At 40.5% G+C, this 20,346-nt stretch overlaps 2 protein-coding genes across 3 annotated transcripts; one reads left to right on the forward strand and one right to left on the reverse strand.

Annotated features, from left to right (window-relative positions):
- Positions 1–1,515: 1,515 nt before the first annotated feature.
- Positions 1,516–10,107, reverse strand: zfand6 (zinc finger, AN1-type domain 6). Of its 2 annotated transcripts, none has more exons than XM_053422166.1 (4): positions 10,080–10,107; positions 4,009–4,097; positions 3,814–3,918; positions 1,516–1,664 (listed from the first exon to the last, which is right to left on the reverse strand). In XM_053422166.1, the coding sequence occupies exons 2-4, from the start codon at positions 4,064–4,066 to the stop codon at positions 1,516–1,518; spliced, it is 312 nt and encodes a 103-aa protein (XP_053278141.1). In that variant the 5' UTR covers positions 4,067–4,097; positions 10,080–10,107. The 2 variants fall into 2 exon arrangements, with proteins under 2 accessions (XP_053278141.1, XP_053278132.1); XM_053422157.1 differs by lacking the exon at positions 10,080–10,107 and adding an exon at positions 9,986–10,073.
- mthfs (5,10-methenyltetrahydrofolate synthetase (5-formyltetrahydrofolate cyclo-ligase)) lies at positions 7,223–11,763 on the forward strand. Its single transcript, XM_053422145.1, has 3 exons — positions 7,223–7,476; positions 7,962–8,226; positions 11,089–11,763. The coding sequence occupies exons 1-3, from the start codon at positions 7,366–7,368 to the stop codon at positions 11,313–11,315; spliced, it is 603 nt and encodes a 200-aa protein (XP_053278120.1). The 5' UTR covers positions 7,223–7,365; the 3' UTR covers positions 11,316–11,763.
- Positions 11,764–20,346: the final 8,583 nt, after the last annotated feature.

The raw sequence follows: 20,346 nt of genomic DNA on the forward strand, positions 1-20,346 counted from the left end.
TAGCTGATGCTTTTATCCAAAGCGACTTACAATAATTGCATTCAACACCGAGGGTACAGACCCAGGACAACAAGAATCAAGAAAGTACAATTTCTTCAAAATAAAGCAAAACTACCAAGTGCTATAAGTAAGCACCATTTAAAGGGGACATATTATGAAAATTCCACTTTTGTAGTGCTTCTACACGTTAATTTGGGTATCTGGCATGTCTACTGTCCCAAAAACTCTGGAAAAAAACTAATGATGCGATTTGTTGTGGTTCCTCTATGTCAGAAACGATAAGCTAGATGGCGTCGAATGGGATTACGACAGAAAAATACATCATAGTCTCGCTACATGGCCTTGGACGACCCCCGCTACAAAGGTGTGTGTTGCCTTGTACCAGATACTCCTGCCTTCAGCACCACAGTCTGGGCCACTCTCACTGCATGTGTCTTTGGTCTGTTATGTGAGTGAAAATATGGTACTTCCTCACCGAACAGCACAATATGGTGGTTCTCAAAATCAAGGCATGCCAGGGCTTGGGTCAGGAATGGGTGGCCTAGCAGAGCCTCATCACTGGCTATGTCAGCGACCAGAAAAGGGACGCACACCAGGCGGCTGTTGATCAGGACAGAGGTGTGGCTCCTGGCATAAGCGACAATGTGGTTGCCTAGGGCGCAAAATGGCAGACGGCTGTTCGCACAAGAAGCATCATTACTGTATTATTATATTTTCTTTTAAATCCTACATTTTTGTCTGCCTGGAGTGGAGGCCGGAGTGGAGGCCGGACATCCTGGTGAGTGACTTCGTAGTGGCGGAGGGGTAACAAACTTTTCCGTGTCCCACAGTCCAAAACAGCACACGATATCCAGTTCATGCACAAGCATGTTAAGCTCAATTTCTGACATTGAGCTCCAAGCACAGCAGACTCCAGGGCTTCGTGGGAGGCTTTCAAAACTTGGGCTGCTGTACCCATCAGACAGAACCTCTACTGGAAAGCCATAGTCTTTTTTGACCAGTAATTAGCTTTAGCACAGCTTTCAAACCTGTGCTGGAATTCTTTCCAGGAAGTGGTGCCATCGTTCTGACCAGGATGTAAATTGGGGACTCTTTCTCTGTGATTGTAGTCCTTCTCACTCTCAGACAAAAGCTGCTAAGGTGCCTGGTGAGGCTGGCGTGCATGTGACTTTGGCCGTTCTGTGCAGTCTGAATATGTCCTTGTTCTGGTAAATGCCTATAGTTAGTCTCTTTTGGTGAGTTACTACAGGGTTTTTGTAGCCCTCGGCGTGAGTAGCATGGGGGAGGACAGAAGATGGGTGTGCTCTGAATGATACTCTCCAGATGGGCAGGGGAAAAGGGGTTTGCGTCGGGAGCTGTAATCAGAGAGGCTGGTGGCATAGCTATACTGTTCAGCTTTAATGGCTGGGCATGTGTTTGGTGATTACACAACTTAAAGAGTGGATCCTCGCTTGGTAGGTTGACCTTGGTAGGTAAGTAGTAGATCGCCAGTTTACCTTTCTGCTCCGACTGGTATCAGATCTTCTTGATCTTCTCTCCAGCTACGAGAGGGTTTTCCTTCTTCAACCTCTCTACAGCATCAGCTTTGTAGTCAAAGGGGCAGTTGTGTCCGTCTGAGTATCTGTGTATGCTGCAGAATAGATTTCCACATCTGCAGTCAAAGCCTGTAACACAAAGTGGTAACATTAAGAAACACAAGAGGTAATGCTCCATTAAGAAGTTATTAAAAGTTAGAAAGCTGTACACACAGAGTTAAACCATGTCGGGCAGTTTTATCAAAAGCTGAAAAGCAAATACTGTATAAAGCAGGGGTGTGCAACTTCCAGCGACCGGGATGAAGCCCATGAGACAAATACATTATTATTAAAGACAGACGACTATATTTAGCTTCAGGGCGGTCCCTTCTGACTATATGGCTGTCAGGTCACAATCGGGGTCAACAAATCACACATGATGTGCATCATGGCTTAGATCAAGAAACAATATCTAATGTGGCACTTTCCAAATGAAATTGATTACTAAATATGATTTTTAGTGTGTCATCATCTTCATCACTCACTCAGAAACAGTTCCAACCAGAGCATTAAAGAAGTTAGTGTGACAGAAACTGCTTTCAGACATGTACTGTATCCAGAGATCCTCAAGACTTTCTTCAGAGGGACAGTATGTGTGACTGCAAATGCCTGTGTGAGTCTCCAGACTTCCTGCAGACTTCACATTAGGGACACTGCCTCTACCTGCTGCACCACCCCTTAGCTGAATCCTCTGAAGGGTAAGGTTATTCACATTTTGAACAATACCAAGTGAGTCTATTAATGAATTACATGCTGAACTAAGACTGTCATTGGCAACATCTACATGAATTTTGAAATCACCTACTAGAATGACTTCATCTCTGATAAGAACTTGCTCGGATAGAAATTCTGAGAATTTGGATAAAACCCCTGGAGGCAGGTGGACGATATATGATACCTAGATGAACTGACTTTTCTGATTTCCAGCTTGGATGAACAAGGTTGAGGATGAGGCTTTCAAATAAGCCTCATCCTCAAAAAAGTAAAGTACCTTTAGGTTCAGGGTTGATTGATAAGTGCAATTTAAATATTGCTGCAATCCCTCTTCCTCTACCTGTGATTCGCCCCCTTGGTCTGAGCATCAAGTTCACGCATTTAAAAGGAACGCAGTGCCTCGAACTTCTCATCTAACTTTTTCACAGGTCTTCTTGACCATAGACCTTACGAGTTATCCGATCCAAATATTTTACTCAATTGCTTCAATAATACCTATTAAACATCACTGGATTTCATAGCCACTATTATAACAAGAATGAAATCAGCTTCTTACACCTTGGAAAAATACCAAACTGCATGTCCACTACTTATATATGAAATACCTCTTAACTTCCAATAATAACAAAAGTATGGTTTTGTAATAAACAATAAATACAGAAAACTGCTGGTCAACCCATAGCCATGTCAGGCTTAAAATACCAACTTCTGGGTTAGGTCACACCAATTTCCGGTTTAAGTCTGGATACGGATAAGTCCTGATATGGCTAATTTAGTTGGTTGAACAGATAATGGTCTACTCGCTCATCCCTACTCGCCAGCTCACTACCGATCTTTAAATCACTGCTCAAAAATAATTTTTTACGGGAATGCATTTCTAACATGCAACTTATTTACATTACAATAATCAGTCTTATAGAGTTCATGTGAGAAGTTCCTGATCTCCTGTTCACCCTTTATAATCTACTACTGCAATCAGTGTATTATTATTTTTGCTGTCCTGCATCCCCCTTATAATTATCAAGTTATAGTAATCTCATCATTTTGTGAATCAATAACAATTACCTGTGTTTAAAAAAGTTAAACTTTGATGCCTAGACATTTACCAATGTAACAGATATTATATACTAAAAACATTGTGCATTGCTGATGTAGCATCTATGTGAGTTTATCCCTGGCTGATTTTCCTGTTTCGAGATAATTAAAGAGGAAGCACAGAGGCTCGTTGTGAAAAGAAGTCTTTGGGCTGATTGTCTGAGGTAGATTTTTCTTAAACATTCAGTTTCAATTTCTGAGGCTGAGGTAGGCTAAAGGATGTAAAGGAAATAAAAATAACAAAGTTTTTGTCGATCTCTAATAGTTTAACTTCTCTACTTCATTCCCTCAGGGATGCACATGTGTACTAATGGGTGGGTCGGTCCACTGACATCATTGCTTCAGGTGCAACAGAGCAAACTTCTAACCACAATTCAACCATGTTGGGAGCGGGGGCTTTTGTTAGTTCTCTGTGTGGCCTGTGTCATACCTATCAGACCAACTTTCTTGCGGCAGATAAAGCAGCGGTTCTTCTTGGCTTTGGGGTTCTTCTCAGTCTCCGCACTTGTGCCAACTTGTACTTCAGACTCGGATGCTGATGGAGAAACACAGAGGTCACATTAGACTCACACTGCAAAAAGGTAATTTAAACAACGTTATGAGAGGGTTGGTCCCTCAGCCTGACCTGACTCTTCTTCATCAGGATCCTCAGTCTTTTGCTTCTTGTGTACATGGGAGGTCATTTGGGAGAGCCTCCCTGAACTACCTGTGCAACTGGGATAAAACCAAAGTTGAAAATGTTTACATCCACATACTGTGACTCTGCTCTCCAGAGGATGCATGAAAGTGTTAAGTCTGCAGAGCAGCCTAGCACATATGGAGTACTGAGGTTGCAAATAAGGCTCGCTACGCATATGCTTTTCCTATCATTATACACTAAGTAATGAGTAATGATCTTTGCATTAATGCATCAGGGGTACAAGTTATTTGAACTATTATTACATTGTTGCCATTGTTCTTAGTCTCCTTAATGACGATTTATAAGAGGATTATTTATGGTGGCTCTGAGAGCACAAGACACTGCAACATTAGAAAACATGCAAATAGACAAAGCACAAGCAAATTAAGAAAACATCCTCCTCATGAGCAGCAAATACACAGCACGAGAAACCCACTGCAAGCACACTTATATTTTCAAACACTCAACTTGACACTTATGTCATCTTTGGTACTTGAAGTGTGTTTACGTAACAATGTGCTTTGTGTATTTGTAGTGCATGTATTATTGAGATGTTTTCTTGATTTGCATGTGTTATGTTAGCCTGCATTTCTTTTCCTATGCTGAGTGCATTGAGCGCTCAGAGCTTGATTTGATAAGTTCAGTTCAGCTGAGTTTAGTTGATTAACCAGCAAACAAACAGTGCAAATGGGCAAATGGTATAATTGCATGATGGCATTTAAATACAACCATGTAAACTGCGCACAGTCTAATTTGATGATATAAACAAGGGTTTCATATTATTGTCCATGTCTGACATTCATTTTTTGCTATCAGTTAACTAAGCGGGGAAATATTTTCAGTAGCTTAGGCATACATAATTAATGATTATTTGTAAATATGAAAAGTATTCAGGGAAAAGTAGATGTTCAGTCTATAAACTGGTCCTCTACTTTTCCAAATTATACCATACTTTGTAAATAGTCGCCTGTGAACCTCTCTTTAATCCTGAAGTGATAGAGAGAGAAAGAGAGAGAGAGGGAGAGAATTAATAAAAGTAGATTAGAATTAAGGCTGCTATTAGTGTCCTGCGCCAGGCAACCCGCAATAACCATGTGTAATGGGTAACAAATATATTTATGTAAATTCACTGGCACGCGTAAACGTGAACTAAATGCAGGCGGGTAGAGGGTGAGAACAAAAATATGTGGTTGCTGATATTTTTTAAATTGACATCGGTGATGAAAAGCCAACACGCCACTGGAAAACGTTTGAATTTGATAGCCTGCAACACATCTTGACCCACAAGATGGGGTATTATTATTTTGTTGTCATTGATACGACAGCGGTGTGGGCTTGCTGCTATGTAGTTTATCAGAATGGACGACATAAAGACAAAAATTGTCAGTGGTGATTACCAAATTGCTACCAACAAATCGTCAGGAGCATACCATCCTAACCCCATCTCATATCAACAGGTGAGGAATTAGCTGAAGTGGAGGACTCTAGCGATGAAAGTTTGCTGCCGCCGGATTAGGTGGCATCCAACATGGAATTCAAAACACCCAGGGAGGACCCTATGTTTTGCGTTTGTGGAAGAAGCACTCTACAATGTTTCCTAACCTGGCAGGGATCGTACGGAATGTGCTGGCCATCCTGGCTTAGAGTGCAGTCAGCAAAACAGACGCTTCCACGGCTGGGTTTTTGATTCAAGAATGCAGAACCTAGCTTAAACCAGGGACTGTGGACGATATGCTGTTTCTGTACAGCAACCTCATTCTCAAGAGCATTGACACGTCAGCATGAGAATAGTGAATAGCAACAACGTTTTTTTTTTTCTCTGCCACATTAGCTGCTGTTAAGTATGATTTTAAATTCTTGTTTCTACATTTTTAAATGTCGCTAGTCAAATTGAAGCGCTTTGATGTGAGTGACTGTTTGGCCTGTGATTAATCACGGGTGAGTCGCGGGTTTTAATATGAATGATTCTGGGGGGATTTGAGGGAACTACGGGTTACGGGTCGGTTCTGAGTTTTGTGGGTAAGGTTTTGGAAAACTGGACCCATGCAGGACTCTGGCTCCCATCACAAGATGATTATGTGACCAAAAGAGTGCACAATAATGATATAACTTCATATCTATAAATAGTGACAATAATAAGTACATTTTGATTTTGACTTTGTTTATGATGCATTTTCTCACTTTTGTTTTGCAAATGAATGACGCTAAAAATTCTATAAGCTATAATGGTTGTGTAGATAGACGATCTTTGTTATCGGAAATGATCAGAGTGATGATAGATAGCCCAATTTCCCAATAATGTATTATATGTAAACCTCAAACCTCCTTTGCCATGATATAGTTGGATTTTTAACACAATGTATTGCAACAGCCCTGATTAGACAATTTCATGATTGCAAAATAAATTATGACTAGGGCTATGAGCAGCACTGTGCGGGCCGCGGTGGATGGAGAATTACAAAAAGAGGCTTACTTACTTTTGGCAGTAGGATGTGCTATCACTAAACTACAAACAGATAGATGATAGTAGATAGAACAGAAGTTCAGCTCTCTTCAGATATAAATCGTTGACCTTTGCAACAAACATCAAAGGAATCCATGATTACTAAGACTGTGACATGAAAGCAATTGACAAGGAATTTGCTTATTGAATCATTTGAAGTTTTCTTTTATATAAAGCCCAGTAAATCAAAAACAAGTGATATTTTCTTCAGCTATACATATTAGATTGTCAGCAAAGGTCACTATAGAGTTCAAGTAACCTCAGGATCACACGTTTAGACAATGGGTTAACCTGCTAGCAGTAGGTGTGAATTCACCAAGAAATATTCATGATATGACTAGACTTAAGTAACTTACCAACTGAGTAGGTAACTACCAAGTAACTAAGCTGGTGATACAGGAAGAAGAAGAAAATCCCCAAATATAGCAGTTTGATTCTGACCTATCACAACAACATGTTGACGTAAAAAAATACACAAGTATTGAGGAGCGAAGAGAGAAAACAACATTGAAGGGAATGTTGAGACAGACTAACTATTAATACAGCTGTCAGCTCTTACTGTGTTTCTTGCGACATACTGTCTCTCATCCCCCTGTACATCCTCCGGTACGGTAGGTGGCAGTAGGCAGTCAAATGTTGCTACTGTTCTCCACCAATAAAGAAGAACACGTGTTTAGATATTTTCAGTGTGGTGTCTGTCATGTGCTGTCACACTTGTCAATGTTTAACTTGTCGAAGGTTGCATGAAGCGCAGCGCTATGTCGAGCCCGTTTTCTCGCAGAACACACTCTATCTAGCTAATGGCGGCCCTGCGAGCAGCGAAGCAGGCGCTGAGGAAAGCGATCAAGACACGGGTAGCAGCGCTGAGTGACGAGGAGAAACGAAGACAGTCCCTGGTGGTTTCACAGAAGGTAAGTGGAAGAGATGAGATGAAGTCGTGGTTTAGAGAGAATACTGTTAGCTGTGGCCAAGCAATACTGAAAACACGTCGTTTATCCCCCACTGACAACTCGCGGTCTTGGGTATTGTTAAAATGTCTTTACAGACTGGTAGATAATTCAAAGTTATTCACAATCTTAACTAGTTTGACTAATCGTTTCAGCTCTTGGAAAAATATCAAGTTATTTACAAACAAGAATAAAACTTTATCTATGAATCAATCATGGAAGTAACATGCACATGATTATTTGTTTGTTTATGTTGAGTCCTACTCCTGGGTGCTGACTGTCAAGATTCAAGACTATATTTATCACGTGCACAACCATTACATTCAGCAGTCGCTGGCAATGAAATGCTTAAGTCACAGGCTCCCTTCTAGCCATGCTCAAAAATACTATACAAGCAAAAAAAAAGTTTCACTGATTCCTTCTTTCCCTTCCTATGTTTTTCCTTTCAGCTTTTCCGACACCCCAAATATGTGTCCTGCAAGAGGATTGCAGTGTTTCTCAGCATGCATGATGAAGTGCTCACAGAGGAAATCATCAAAGACGCGTTCAAATTGGGAAAAAGCTGCTTCATCCCCAGATATGAGAGGAGCTGCAGCCATATGGACATGTTGCAGCTCACCAGTCTGCAGGACATGGAAACGCTGCCCCTGACCTCCTGGAACATCCGACAGCCTGCTGAAGATGACAACAGCAGAGAGGAAGCACTGGCTGCAGGTATGCTTGTACAAACACAAACACACACACATACATACACACACAACTCTATAGTTGTGAGGAAACTTATCAACATAATGCATTCCCTAGCCACTTACCCTAAATTTAACCTTCAAAACTAACCCTAACCGTAAAACCAAGTCTTAAACCTCAAACAGCCCTTTGAAATTGTGAGGACTAGCCAAACTGTCCTCAACGTCAAAACATCCTTACATGTATGGTATTGAATCAAAACTAGCCCTCATAACTATAGATAGACAAGCAGACACACACAAAACCTTTTCCACAACACACATTACATCTTTTTTTATATTCTGACCTCTTGTCTGTATTTCTGAGTTGTCTCTCTCATGTCAGAGACGTTATGTAGAGTTTGTTGCATTTCGGGTACAGAAGTTCAACAGACACAGAACATGCAAAAGCCGTGTTGGCACAGACGATGTTCCCCCTGTGCAGTCAGAACTTCTAAAGCAGGACTTCGGTAATTTGTTAAATGCTGTTCAACTGATTAAAGAGATTAAAGAGAATGTTTGCTAGTGTTTCATTATTACTTCATATTATTACTATTAAAAACAATCTTTAATAGGTGACAATTAATTTCACCTCACTCTTTTTCATCGTGACCCCACTGTCTGTATGTAAAGTAAAGTAATTTTACTGTAGAAATTTGAAAATTAAAGGGAAAATCAGCTAAATTTTCATTACAGCAATCATAACTCGCTCTTTTAAAATATTGATTAAAAACTATCTTTAAAGCCTGGTGCACACTAGATAATTTTCAACTCCAGATTTAAAAAACATGGGAGAACAGAATATAATGTCAGATTTAACCTTCCTTTTTATCTTATAACCTTCAGAGTAAGGTTGGGCACGTTATGAGTACCATAACGAAGATTGAGCTGACTTAGAATATTCCATTTCAATATATTTGTCAAAGTCTTGTGTGGAAAGCAAATCAAACGTCAATAATACAACATTAAACTTTATTTTTCTGCCTTTTTCCCCCCGCTCTAAGCACCTGTACCTTAACACCTAAAATAGACAAGCATCAATTTACAAGATGCTACTGGCGTGACCTGGTTTTCACGAACGACGGACCAAATTACCTCATGATCCCACATTTCAATACATCTAATTACTCAATACAAATGTCTTAGTTTACTCTGGCTTACTGGCAGTGATGGGGGCCTGACAATGATTTTAATGATCCTATAACCTTAAACCACTTACTAAGTATTTCATTTACTCTTTTAATCCTATGCAGCTAGATAGGGTCCTATTCATGTACATGGTCAAACTCTTGACCCCTACTTCAAGGATGGCATTCCACATGGCATTCCAGTGTATAATTATTCGGTCGTTGGATCACTGTATTTTTAAGCTCACACCCCTCCCAGACTTTTACAGCCAGTCTGCCAGGAAACCATTCCTGGACTTTTACCTCTCTTTCTGCCATCCAGTTTTCAGGTGCCCTCTCCTCCTCTCTGATAAAACCTCCCCCTGCTGGTGCTTAAGAATCAATCACAGTACCCAGTCGAACAGTGTTAGAATAGCAACAATCTAAGAAATGGGGGGCATAGTATTGGAGGGCATAGTGTAAATGGAAAAAAGTGTCTTACAAGGATCGATAAAAATAGGCTAAATAACAACACTGTGCAAAGCAACAAGAACCAAATATAATAATAGACCCAAAGTTTAATTTAAAACTAACCATCATTACCTATTAATTACTGAATTTTAAGTGAAGTTGTTTTAATACCTGCAGCCATCCAATCCATTAAGTAAAGCCAACCTGCAGTGGCCTTAAATGGATAGTTCATCCAAAACTGAAAACGTCATCTTCATCTACTCACCACTATTCCGATGGAGGGGTAGGTGAAGTGTTTGAGTCCAAAAAACACTTTTGGAGTTTCAGGGATAAAAAGTGTTGCAACCAAAACCAACACAACTGGAACGGGGGATCAATTCTTAAAAAGACTACAGAAAAAAATATAAATGCTTCCATGCTGCTCCTGTCGTGTCATCCAAGTGTCCACAAGCCCCGACATTCAAATTCAAACTTGCGTCACATTCACCATGTTTTTAGCCTGAATGTCCTCTGATATTCTCATCTGGAGCTTCATTTGTGCATGGATCAAAGCAGAGATTTAGGCTAAAAACATGGTGTAAATGACACTGTTTCGAATTGAATTTGAATGTCGGGTCTTGGATAACACCGCAGGAGCAGTATGGAGACATTTTGTTTTGTCTGTTGTTTTCTTCTGCCTGGAGAATCGGTCCCCCAGTTACTTCAATTGTATTCGATTTGGCTGCAAAACTGTGTACCCCTGTAACTCCAAAAGTGTTTGGTGGACTCAAACACTTCACCCACCCCTCCATGGGCATAAAGGTAAGCAGATAAAGGGAATTTTCAGTTTTGGGTGAGCTTTCTCTTTAATCTGACCAAACCCACTCCCCCCTTTGCAAGATGCGTTAACCATAACTCTGATTTTCTTTTATTCAGCCATTTGTATTTTGATATGTGCTTGATCAATGAATTATCTTGATTTGTGGAGCCACATGTTCACCAGCATCTAATATCTAGATATTGAATTATTTTACTAGATAATTAAAAACCCTAATCTGTTGGTTGCAGTGTCCAACAAATAGTAGTAGCCAAAAATCATTTATAATTTGTATTTCTGGGAGTTGAGTTCTTAGTGTAAGTATTCTTTAGGTTTTGAAATATCTGTAAACATCAAATATGCACAGTCATATCTTGGACACTGATGTGGTTGATATCTGTCCATAGATAAAGGCAAAGACAGGAGACCTCTATCTAGACCTCTATCAAGGATTACTCTGTTTGTTCTCATTATTCAGGAGGTCTGGACCTAATCTTGATGCCAGGCCTGGGTTTTGACCAAATGGGGAAGCGTCTGGGACGAGGGAAGGGGTACTACGACACCTACTTGGAACGCTGCATCAGATACTCTCAAGTAAAACCCTACACCATTGCCTTGGCCTTCAAAGAGCAGCTGTGCCAGGAAATCCCTGTTGATGACAACGATGTGCTCATTGATGAAGTTCTGTATGAGGATTATGAGTAACTGGTCAATCACCACAGGTGCATTACCATTACTAATGCACACATTTTCACTGCAGACATTTAACTTGTTTTAGCAAAAGAAGCTCAAATGGAACTATTTAGGCCAAGAATGGCCTTCATTAATATATTGTATTCAGCATTATACAGGCTGAGATGCAAATTCAGTGGCTGTATTGATAATGTTTGATCATTATAGTGAAACCTGATATTCATCAGTGTCAAACATCAATGGACAATTAGATGGAAAGAAGTCTTAATAAAGTTGTAATGGAAAATGTGCAGGCTGCATGACTTGTAATGGGAGGGACAGTTGTTATTTAAATTCAGAGAGGCCGACCTGGAATAAATAGGAACTCTCCAACAAATAAATCTGCATAATTGTAACCATATGTTATTACATGACTGCATTTCCATTATTGTGCCTTATAAATACAATTGTTTTATCACAATAGTGTCATGATTTTTTCCTACTGGCTAAAGGGGACTAAAGTCCACCTACACAGAAAATGTGTTTAGCTTCCTGTTACATCACTTGGTTGCTTGTCTTTCTCTGTGCAGACTGATTAATGTCCAGAGTTAGACACTTCTTGTTTATATTCCATTAATAATGAAGTGAACTTCGGTTATACAACAAATAGTTGTCCTGGTCTAGTATTTATCAAATAAATCAGGATCTTTTTTTAAATGAAATTTCCACTTGACTGAATATCATCTATTCAGTCAAGTAAGAGGCATGAAGGCTCCATATCTGAACAGTAATTAAACATTTTAAATCAATAATAATTACATTTTCTGGAGTTTGTGTAATTTTTGAGAATTTCAAAAAGCTTTGCATGGGAATAAAAATCTGACACAAATTACTGTTCCACCTGAAAAATGCTCAAAGTTTGTATGAACAGCTCACCCTATTCCCAGGATGGTGTTATCATCTGCATTGTTTTGGTTTATAATGTTCATTTTATGTTGTAACAGAGTTGCTCAATCAGCTGTGTAGTCATTGCAGATTTTGTGGTACATAGTTTTTCAAGTGAGGTAAGTAAAAACACGCCAGGACATTAAACATAATGCACAGTTACACATTGAGTAACACAGCATTGTCGCAGATATTCAGTCAAAATAAGAGCATAATATTTGAAGCAATGTTTTGTAAGTTAAGACAAAGCAACAGTTTTGATGACCAGCAATTTGAAAACATGATTTGTCCTTTGCTGAACTGAAAAAAAATTATTCATTTTAAGACACTTACCATACCATTTCACACTGAGTTTTGAGATCAGATAACTACATTACGTTCTTCAGATCTAAACATACAGGTGTTTGTCTGGCGGATATAATAGAATCAAGAATTCTGGTCAGGATGCCTTTCTGTATTGTGAATCCATAGAGTTGATATAATGCAATGTGTTTCGTCCCAAAATCAAACTGCCTTTAAAGAAAAGGCTTGACTCCCCCTATTTTAGTAAAGCAGCACAGTAAATTGCCATAGAAACCCCACGAGGGAGATGTGCAAAGATTGGAACCCCACAGGAAATGCCAGTGAACAAAAATAATTAAGACTGTTTGATGAAGTAATTATAATATATAATATTATATAATAATAAATATGATGAACAATAAAACTAAAATTCAATGTGCAAGCTACTGAAAAAATGGATTGGGGGGCTATTGTAAACAACTTTGTCAGCTTAGTGATATGGCTGGATATGTCCACTGTGTGTCTCCCTTGCATTTCCATTTAGCTACCACCTTTTAGAGTTGGCACACATTGGATATGATGCAGTCTTCTCTATGAAACAGACTGGAATGGATGTATGGAAAAGTTGGAAGGTAACTGTTCGAGACTTTTTTAACAGACAATCTTACATTTATTACATATAGTTCATTGAAAACAAAGACCAATTGGAAATGGTCCACAAAAAGCAACAAAGGGGAAATGCTATACAGTGCCTTGCAGAAGTATTCACCCCCCTTGGACTTTTTCCCATTATGTACTGTTACTAACTGGAATTCAAATAGACTTAAATAAACTTTTTCCCGTTTGATCAACAAAACATGCATAGTACTTTGGAGGTGCAAAATAAATTTTATTGTGACACAAACAATAATGACAACAAAAAAGTTGACATCTGTTGGGTGCATAAGTATTCACCCCCCTGTGTCAATACTTGGTAGAACCCCCTTTCGCTGCAATTACAGCTGCAAGTCTTTTGGGGTACGTCTCTACCAGCTTTGCACATCTAGAAATGGAAAGGTTTGTCCATTCTTCTTGGCAAAAAAGATGAAGCTCAGTCAGATTGGATGGAGACCGTCTGTGAACCGCAATCTTCAGGTCTTGCCATAGATTCTCTATTGGATTGAGGTCTGGGCTTTGACTGGGCCATTTTAAGACATTAACATTCTTTAATCCAAACCATTCCTTTGTAGCTCTGGCTGTATGTTTAGGGTCATTGTCCTGCTGGAAGATGAACCTCCGCCCCAGTCTCAAGTCTTTTGCAGACTGCATCAGATTTTCTTCAAGGATTTCCCTGTATTTGGCTCCATCCATCTTTCCCTCTATTCTGACCAGTTTCCCTGTACCTGCTGAAGAGAAGCATCCCCACAGCATGATGCTACCACCACCATGTTTCACTGTTGGGATGGTGTGCTCAGGGTGATGGGCAGTGTTGGGTTTTCGCCACACATAGCGTTTTGCATTGAGGCCAAAAAGTTCAATTTTGGTCTCATCTGACCAGAGCACCTTCTTCCACATGTTTGCTGTGTCTCCCACATGGCTTCTGGCAAACTCCAAACGGGATTTTTTATGGATCCCTTTCAACAATGGCTTTCTTCTTGCCACTCTTCCATAAAGGCCAGATTTGTGGAGTAGACGACTAATAGTTGTCCTGTGGACAGATTCTCCCACCTCAGCTGTGGATCTCTGCAACTCCTCCAGAGTAACCATCGGCCTCCTATTTGCTTCTCTGATTAATTTTCTCCTTGTCCGACTCTTCAGTTTGGGTGGACGGCCTCCTCTTGGTAGGTTTGCGGTTGTGCCATATTCTTTCCATTTTCTTATGATGGATTTTATGGTGCTCAGAGAGATGTTCAAAGCTCTGGATATTTTTTTATAACCTAACCCTGCTTCATATTTCTCCACAACTTTATCCCTGACCTGTTTGGTGAGCTCCTTGGTCTTCATGATGCTGTTTGTTCAGTAATGATCTCCAACAAACTCTGAGTCCGTCACAGAACAGGTGTATTTATACTGAGATTAAATTGCAGACAGGTGGACCCTATTTACTAATTATGTGACTTGCAAATGTGACTTGTGAATGCAATTGGTCGCACCAGATCTTTGTTAGGGGTTTCACAGTAAAGGGGGTGAATACATATGCACTCAACACTTTTCAGATTTTTATTTGTAAATAATTGTGAAATCCATGTAATATTTCCCCCCACTTCCAAATGATGCACTATTTTGTGTTGGTCCATTACATAAACTCACGATGAAATAAATTTTAATCTGTGGTTATACCATGACAAAATGTAGAAAAGTCCAAAGGGGGTGAATACTTATGCAAGGCACTGTATATGCATTACAATGCTGCATCTTGGCCAAATGTGCAAATGTGTCTCTTTGTTACAAGATTTATTTATGTAGGAAATCTGTTCAGCTAAAATGTTTCAGAGTGAAACTACCCATTTCATTCAGAGAATATAGCAAAGTAAAGGTTATCAAAGAAAGTATGAAACCCTCGTGAAAAATATATAATACATAAAAAATTTGACTGTCCAGTGAGTTTTCCAAAAACGATATGATCACCTACATGCACAGAAGGGTCCAAATGATCTAGGTGAAGGTTTTAAGGTCAAGCATAAGAGGTGGTTAAGTTATTGGTTGAGAGAAGAGTGTTGATCGTTAATCAGTGTTGCTGGGTTTTCTAAAGAGTGTTGTTAACAATGGAATATACAGCAGGCTATAGATAACAATGAAAGACGATTGACCATGTTCATTATGAAAAACAAAACTTGCTCTGCCAGAGTGTCTCTTTTGGCTCATTTTGCTGGTCCCAAGCCCGGATAAAGGAGGAGGGTTGGACGTAGAGCTAGCAATGCCGCCCCACTTAACAGTGCAGCGCACATCGTCGATGTGGACCACTTCATCCTGCCGCACACCTCGTCCTGCCGCGCACCTCGTCCTGCGGCGCACACCCCACATAACAGCCTTTTGATTAAATTTTTTATTCTAACATTAAACAATACAGGACAAAATCGATTTATGTATGTGGGTCTAGATACAGCATTAAAGTCATGAAGTTATTTTGAGAAGTGATGGCCTATTTCAATGGCAAGATAAAAAAAAAAAAAGAATCAACAGAAGAATACGGAAGCGTATTGCATTCACTTTTATTTTTTATTTTTTGGGCAACCCAGTCTCATCAGAAAACGTTCAGTGGCAACGTTGGTCCACTTGGAACGACGTTACCATCTCACAATCTGGCCTCTCAGAGTGTGAGATGGTAACATTTTGTCAGCCCATTGTTTTGCATTGGCGTGTTCTCACGTCACGTGACTCACAAGTTCCCGTCTGCGGAGAGGAAAACATGGCGGATATTCCTTGTTTTTTCAGATAAAAATATAATTTTGTAACTTAGTTTGGGCATAAAAATACATTCTGACACCATTTCTAGCGAGAAATGTGCTCTTTGCTTCCACAGTCTTCAGCCAGTTCGTGCTTATGATAAATATTTTAATAGTTATCACGAATGTTTTTTATCGTTGCTATGAGGGTTGCTATGACGCTGCCATGCGGAAGACCAGGCCACAGCGTGCTGTTAAAATCACTGTCCCTGCGTGGCGTCGTTCAGTGATCGTGAATGTTATTCACGTTATATAATATTAATATTTGAGGCTAGATTACACCTCTAATGCTAAGGATCCTGCGAGACCGTTCATCCCGAAGGGGGACCGACTGCGCCACGGACGGACTGGGCGAGCGGAACTGACGTGTTGCTTTTAGTAAACATCCGGTCCTTTAACTCTGGGCTGCGTAATAACCCCCGAGCGCTTGGAAGACAAACGATGTCATCTTCCTTCTGTCAGGTGAGTAGTTTATTGTTTTTAAAGATCGTTACGATCTAGGTTTACAGTCCAAGTGCTGAGACAGCGGATGCGGAGTCCGTTGATACACACAATGGATGCTATTCTTCAGCTAATACGCCATTGATAGCCACATGCTACAGCCCTCATTAGCCTGTGCTACCTGGGAGGTGAATACATGGTTGTTGAAACCAGTTCAAGACGCTTAGCTCATCATTGAGGGACGCTACAATATAAATATAAACATGAATTTGATTTATGAATGCTTTAGATTAATAAGGAGTGTATTTCTCTACCATTACTCCACAATATCAGGTCAATTTGGTTTAATGTATAGTATGCACTATGACCATAATGTTTCCATGTTATGGAGTTGCGATTCATTTTATAAAACAATTGCTATGTTCTGTTTTTTAATCAAGGAGGATCCAAGTGAAGCTACAGGAGTTTCATTAACGTCAATAACTTGGACCGAACACTTTGTTTTGCTTGATGAAGAGCAGGAAGGGCAGCCTGGAGAGAAAGAGAAGCCGGGTTGAGCCCACTACCATCATCCACGTACCACGAGGAAGATGAGGGAGAGAAATGATCCTACCATTAAAGAGGTACTTTTAAGTTACATACCAGAAACACCATTTTATATAATGTGCCAAATATACATTTTTATTAAATCCCCAAAGTACGCTTGCATACAAGTTAATATCACACTGAAAGAATTTTGATCAATCATGCTTCCCTGCTATGATGTTTAACTGGGAAAACAACTTTTTCCACAGGAAGGCAAGTAAATTTAAGGAATACATTTGCAAAGTTTTCCTCTGTTATGTATAATGATGACCCCCATCAAACATAATGTTAGCAATATTTACACCTTTTAATTTATACTGTTTATTTCTGTCTACATGTGTGAATTTGCCTTCATTAGTTTCAGAAAAGAGCGATGATGTATCGGTCAGTGGGCGGCAGCACGAGACTCCGCAAACTAGTCTGTAAGCAAAGTAGACGAAGGCATCGAGGTTGCGGCCTGCCATCATTGTTATTTTGCTTAAGGGACTGAATATGTTTCATGTAGAAATATTAGCATTTCCCTTATATCTACCAAAACTGCTTGTTTCACAGACTGCAGTTTTGTTTTGATCCGATGTGGTGTGCAAATAAAACCGTATCGGCAATGGGTTGTGGGGCATTAACATTTGTAACTCTTAATTTTGTTTTGATAGACTGTGAAAAGAACGTTGAGAACATCACCACTCTACAGGAAGACACAGTCCAGTAATGGGTGTCAGAAGTTCAGTAGTGAACGACAGGTACTGTGGAAAAATGTGTGTCATTGTTTTACAATGTCCTTTGACTCTGTTTACACAAGGTTAACACAAAAAGGTTTGATTGTAAACTGATATTGGTATGAATTCATGTTATTCTCCTCTTCACAAGAAACAAACAATCAAAATTACCTGCAGAAAGCCCTTGATGGACGCTTCAGCTGCATCGTCAGACTGGTGAGACAGCAAGATGCCAACTTTAATGCCAATTTATTTGTGTAACATTCTGTGACCACATGTATAGATAACTTTTTGTAGATTGTAAAAAAAGATAACCCATTTATAAAAAAAAACTACACTAGAATTACCGCACTGCTTTGTATGACTCCGCTAACCAGTGCAGTGTCCGTCTACATATTTCTACATATTTTCTCTTATATAAATGACACTGTGTCTCTTGACAACTGAAACCATAAGATGAGGTCAGTGTGGCCTTGACCTTTTGACTTTAACACAAATACACAGTTAGACAATCCGAAAACATACAGTTATGCCAAAATATATTTGGTTTCACATTCTAGATGGCATAAGCAGAGACATCAACTCAGGAAAAATATTTCTGTAGAAAAGAAAGCCCTGTATAAATGCAACGCACTATTGAGACGTTTTGTTTTTTATCATATATTCTCAGGAAGGACTGATGCATTTACTGAGACGGGACGTGAGGGCCTACTCTGCGTGCTCAGAGTTCAAGCCCAGCAGGCTGCAGCGGGCCTGACATATTCCAGAACAGCAGCACAGTCTTTGGATGACTCCTCTGAAGATGAAAACATGGCGAGGTACTTCTCCACTGATGAAGAACTGTGAGGGCTGTGATTAGCTACACTCTCTTGCTACAAGGCTACTCTTGCTACTCCCTGGCAGCCTTAGGAAGGCATTAGCTTGCTGTTGGGTAGCTGTTAGCTTCAGCATTTTTTGTTTTTAGCGGCCTGTCTGACGTTTATGTTTAAAACAAAAAAATCAGAGGGAACCATCTTCATAATTTAACACTATGGTTTGTTTGTGTGTCCTTCAGTTCTTCTCAAGAGAAGCAGTACAGGTGTGCCTCAGCTCCACGGTCCCTCCTGCAACCTCCGCTCCTGATGCTAACCTCATGTCTCCATCACACCAAGCAGCAGACCTGGATTGACAGACCTTTCTCCAGAGCTGCCCCCTCCCTCTGAAACCCCCCTCTCCAAAACACTATTTGTGGCGTTTTTAAAGTCTTATTTGCATGAGAATTGTTGATCATAACATTTCCAGCAGATGCCTTAATGTAATGTTTGTGCACTATGTCACGGCTATCTAGCTCACAATAGTCATGACTTAGGGAAGACAGACACCGTCGGGTAACGTTTAACAATTCTCACATTTATTTAACAAAATAGATACAAAAGACAGGGGCAGACAGCCTTCCCGCGTCAGGTGGTCAGAGCAGGACAAGAGGGCCTTGAGGTCCCGGGACACCGTTTTCATAGTGATGGCCATCACCTGGTGGCCATCACCTGGAGCCCCGCCCCTCATTAACCACCGCCTGCAATCTCCAGCTCCTCCTACATGTTGAATGGAGAAACGGGAGTCATGCACACATACAATCCACAGAGCCTAGTCTCAAAGCCGGGGCGTCACATCACCCCCCCCCAAAAGACAGGAGCCCATACCATGGGTTTCTGGTAAAACAACCCAAAAACCCCAATCAACAATATTTCTACTAATAATTAACCATTATTAGAAATCCCAAAACACCAACACATGTGTACACAATCATAGGCCTAAGTGAACACCCACACATGCTGCACCTTCACACCAAACCACCATTCACCCAGTCCACACAGTCTCACTAATGGCCTTGATACCGTCCCATCCTCCCATATATCCGGCGCCAGACACACGGGACAGCTGAAACAGAACAAGACACGAGACAGACAGAAAACAAACAGACAAACACATTCATTCATTCATTCATTCATTCCTCCGGGGCTCGAGAAAGGGCGTCAGCCATCACATTTTCCCGGCCACGGATGTGCCGAACGTTCAGTCTGTACGGCTGCAAAAAAAGTGCCCAGCGCATTAAGCGCTGATTTGAATTTTTGAGAGACTGAATGAATGTGAGGGGATTGTGGTCTGTGAACACCACAACAGGATATAAACCTCCCCCAACATAAACATCGAAATGTTGGAGAGCCCATATTAAGGCTAAACCCTCCTTTTCAATCGTTGAATAGTTCAATTGATGTTTATTGAACTTGCGCGAAAAAAAACACACTGGCCTGTCCATCCCAGTGTCGTCCTTTTGCAACAAGACTGCGCCCGCACCTACTTGGCTGGCATCAACCTGTAACAAAAAAGGTTGTTCCAGTCTTGGCGCAGCCATCACCGGAGCAGAGGTCAACAACAGCTTTGCATTATCAAATGCTATCTGACACTCAGAGGACCACTCATACTTAACAGTGCCCTTTAACAAATCGGTCAATGGGGCCACCACTGTTGAAAAGTTTGAACAAAAATTCCTATAATAACCAGCCATTCCAAGGAATCGCATCAGCTCTTTCTTCGTCCCAGGAGGGGGGAACCTGTCGATGGCCAACACTTTTGCCCTCACAGGCCGCACTACCCCCTGCCCTACCACCTTGCCCAAGTAAACCACAGTGG

The sequence above is a fragment of the Pleuronectes platessa genome, chromosome 1, assembly GCF_947347685.1.
Source record: "Pleuronectes platessa chromosome 1, fPlePla1.1, whole genome shotgun sequence".
Lineage (NCBI taxonomy): Eukaryota > Metazoa > Chordata > Actinopteri > Pleuronectiformes > Pleuronectidae > Pleuronectes > Pleuronectes platessa.

What these genes read in the sequence shown, in the direction of transcription:
- zfand6 (XM_053422166.1), bottom strand. Translation starts at nt 4,066, where the DNA reads ATGACCTCCCATGTACACAAGAAGCAAAAGACTGAGGATCCTGATGAA. An exon ending in TCCTGATGAAGAAGAGTCAG is followed by an intron (nt 3,919 to 4,008) that starts GTCAGGCTGAGG and finishes TTTCTCCATCAG; the next exon opens with CATCCGAGTCTGAAGTACAA. An exon ending in CAAGAAAGTTGGTCTGATAG is followed by an intron (nt 1,665 to 3,813) that starts GTATGACACAGG and finishes TTTGTGTTACAG; the next exon opens with GCTTTGACTGCAGATGTGGA.
- mthfs (XM_053422145.1), top strand. Translation starts at nt 7,366, where the DNA reads ATGGCGGCCCTGCGAGCAGCGAAGCAGGCGCTGAGGAAAGCGATCAAG. An exon ending in CCCTGGTGGTTTCACAGAAG is followed by an intron (nt 7,477 to 7,961) that starts GTAAGTGGAAGA and finishes TTTTCCTTTCAG; the next exon opens with CTTTTCCGACACCCCAAATA. An exon ending in AGAGGAAGCACTGGCTGCAG is followed by an intron (nt 8,227 to 11,088) that starts GTATGCTTGTAC and finishes CTCATTATTCAG; the next exon opens with GAGGTCTGGACCTAATCTTG.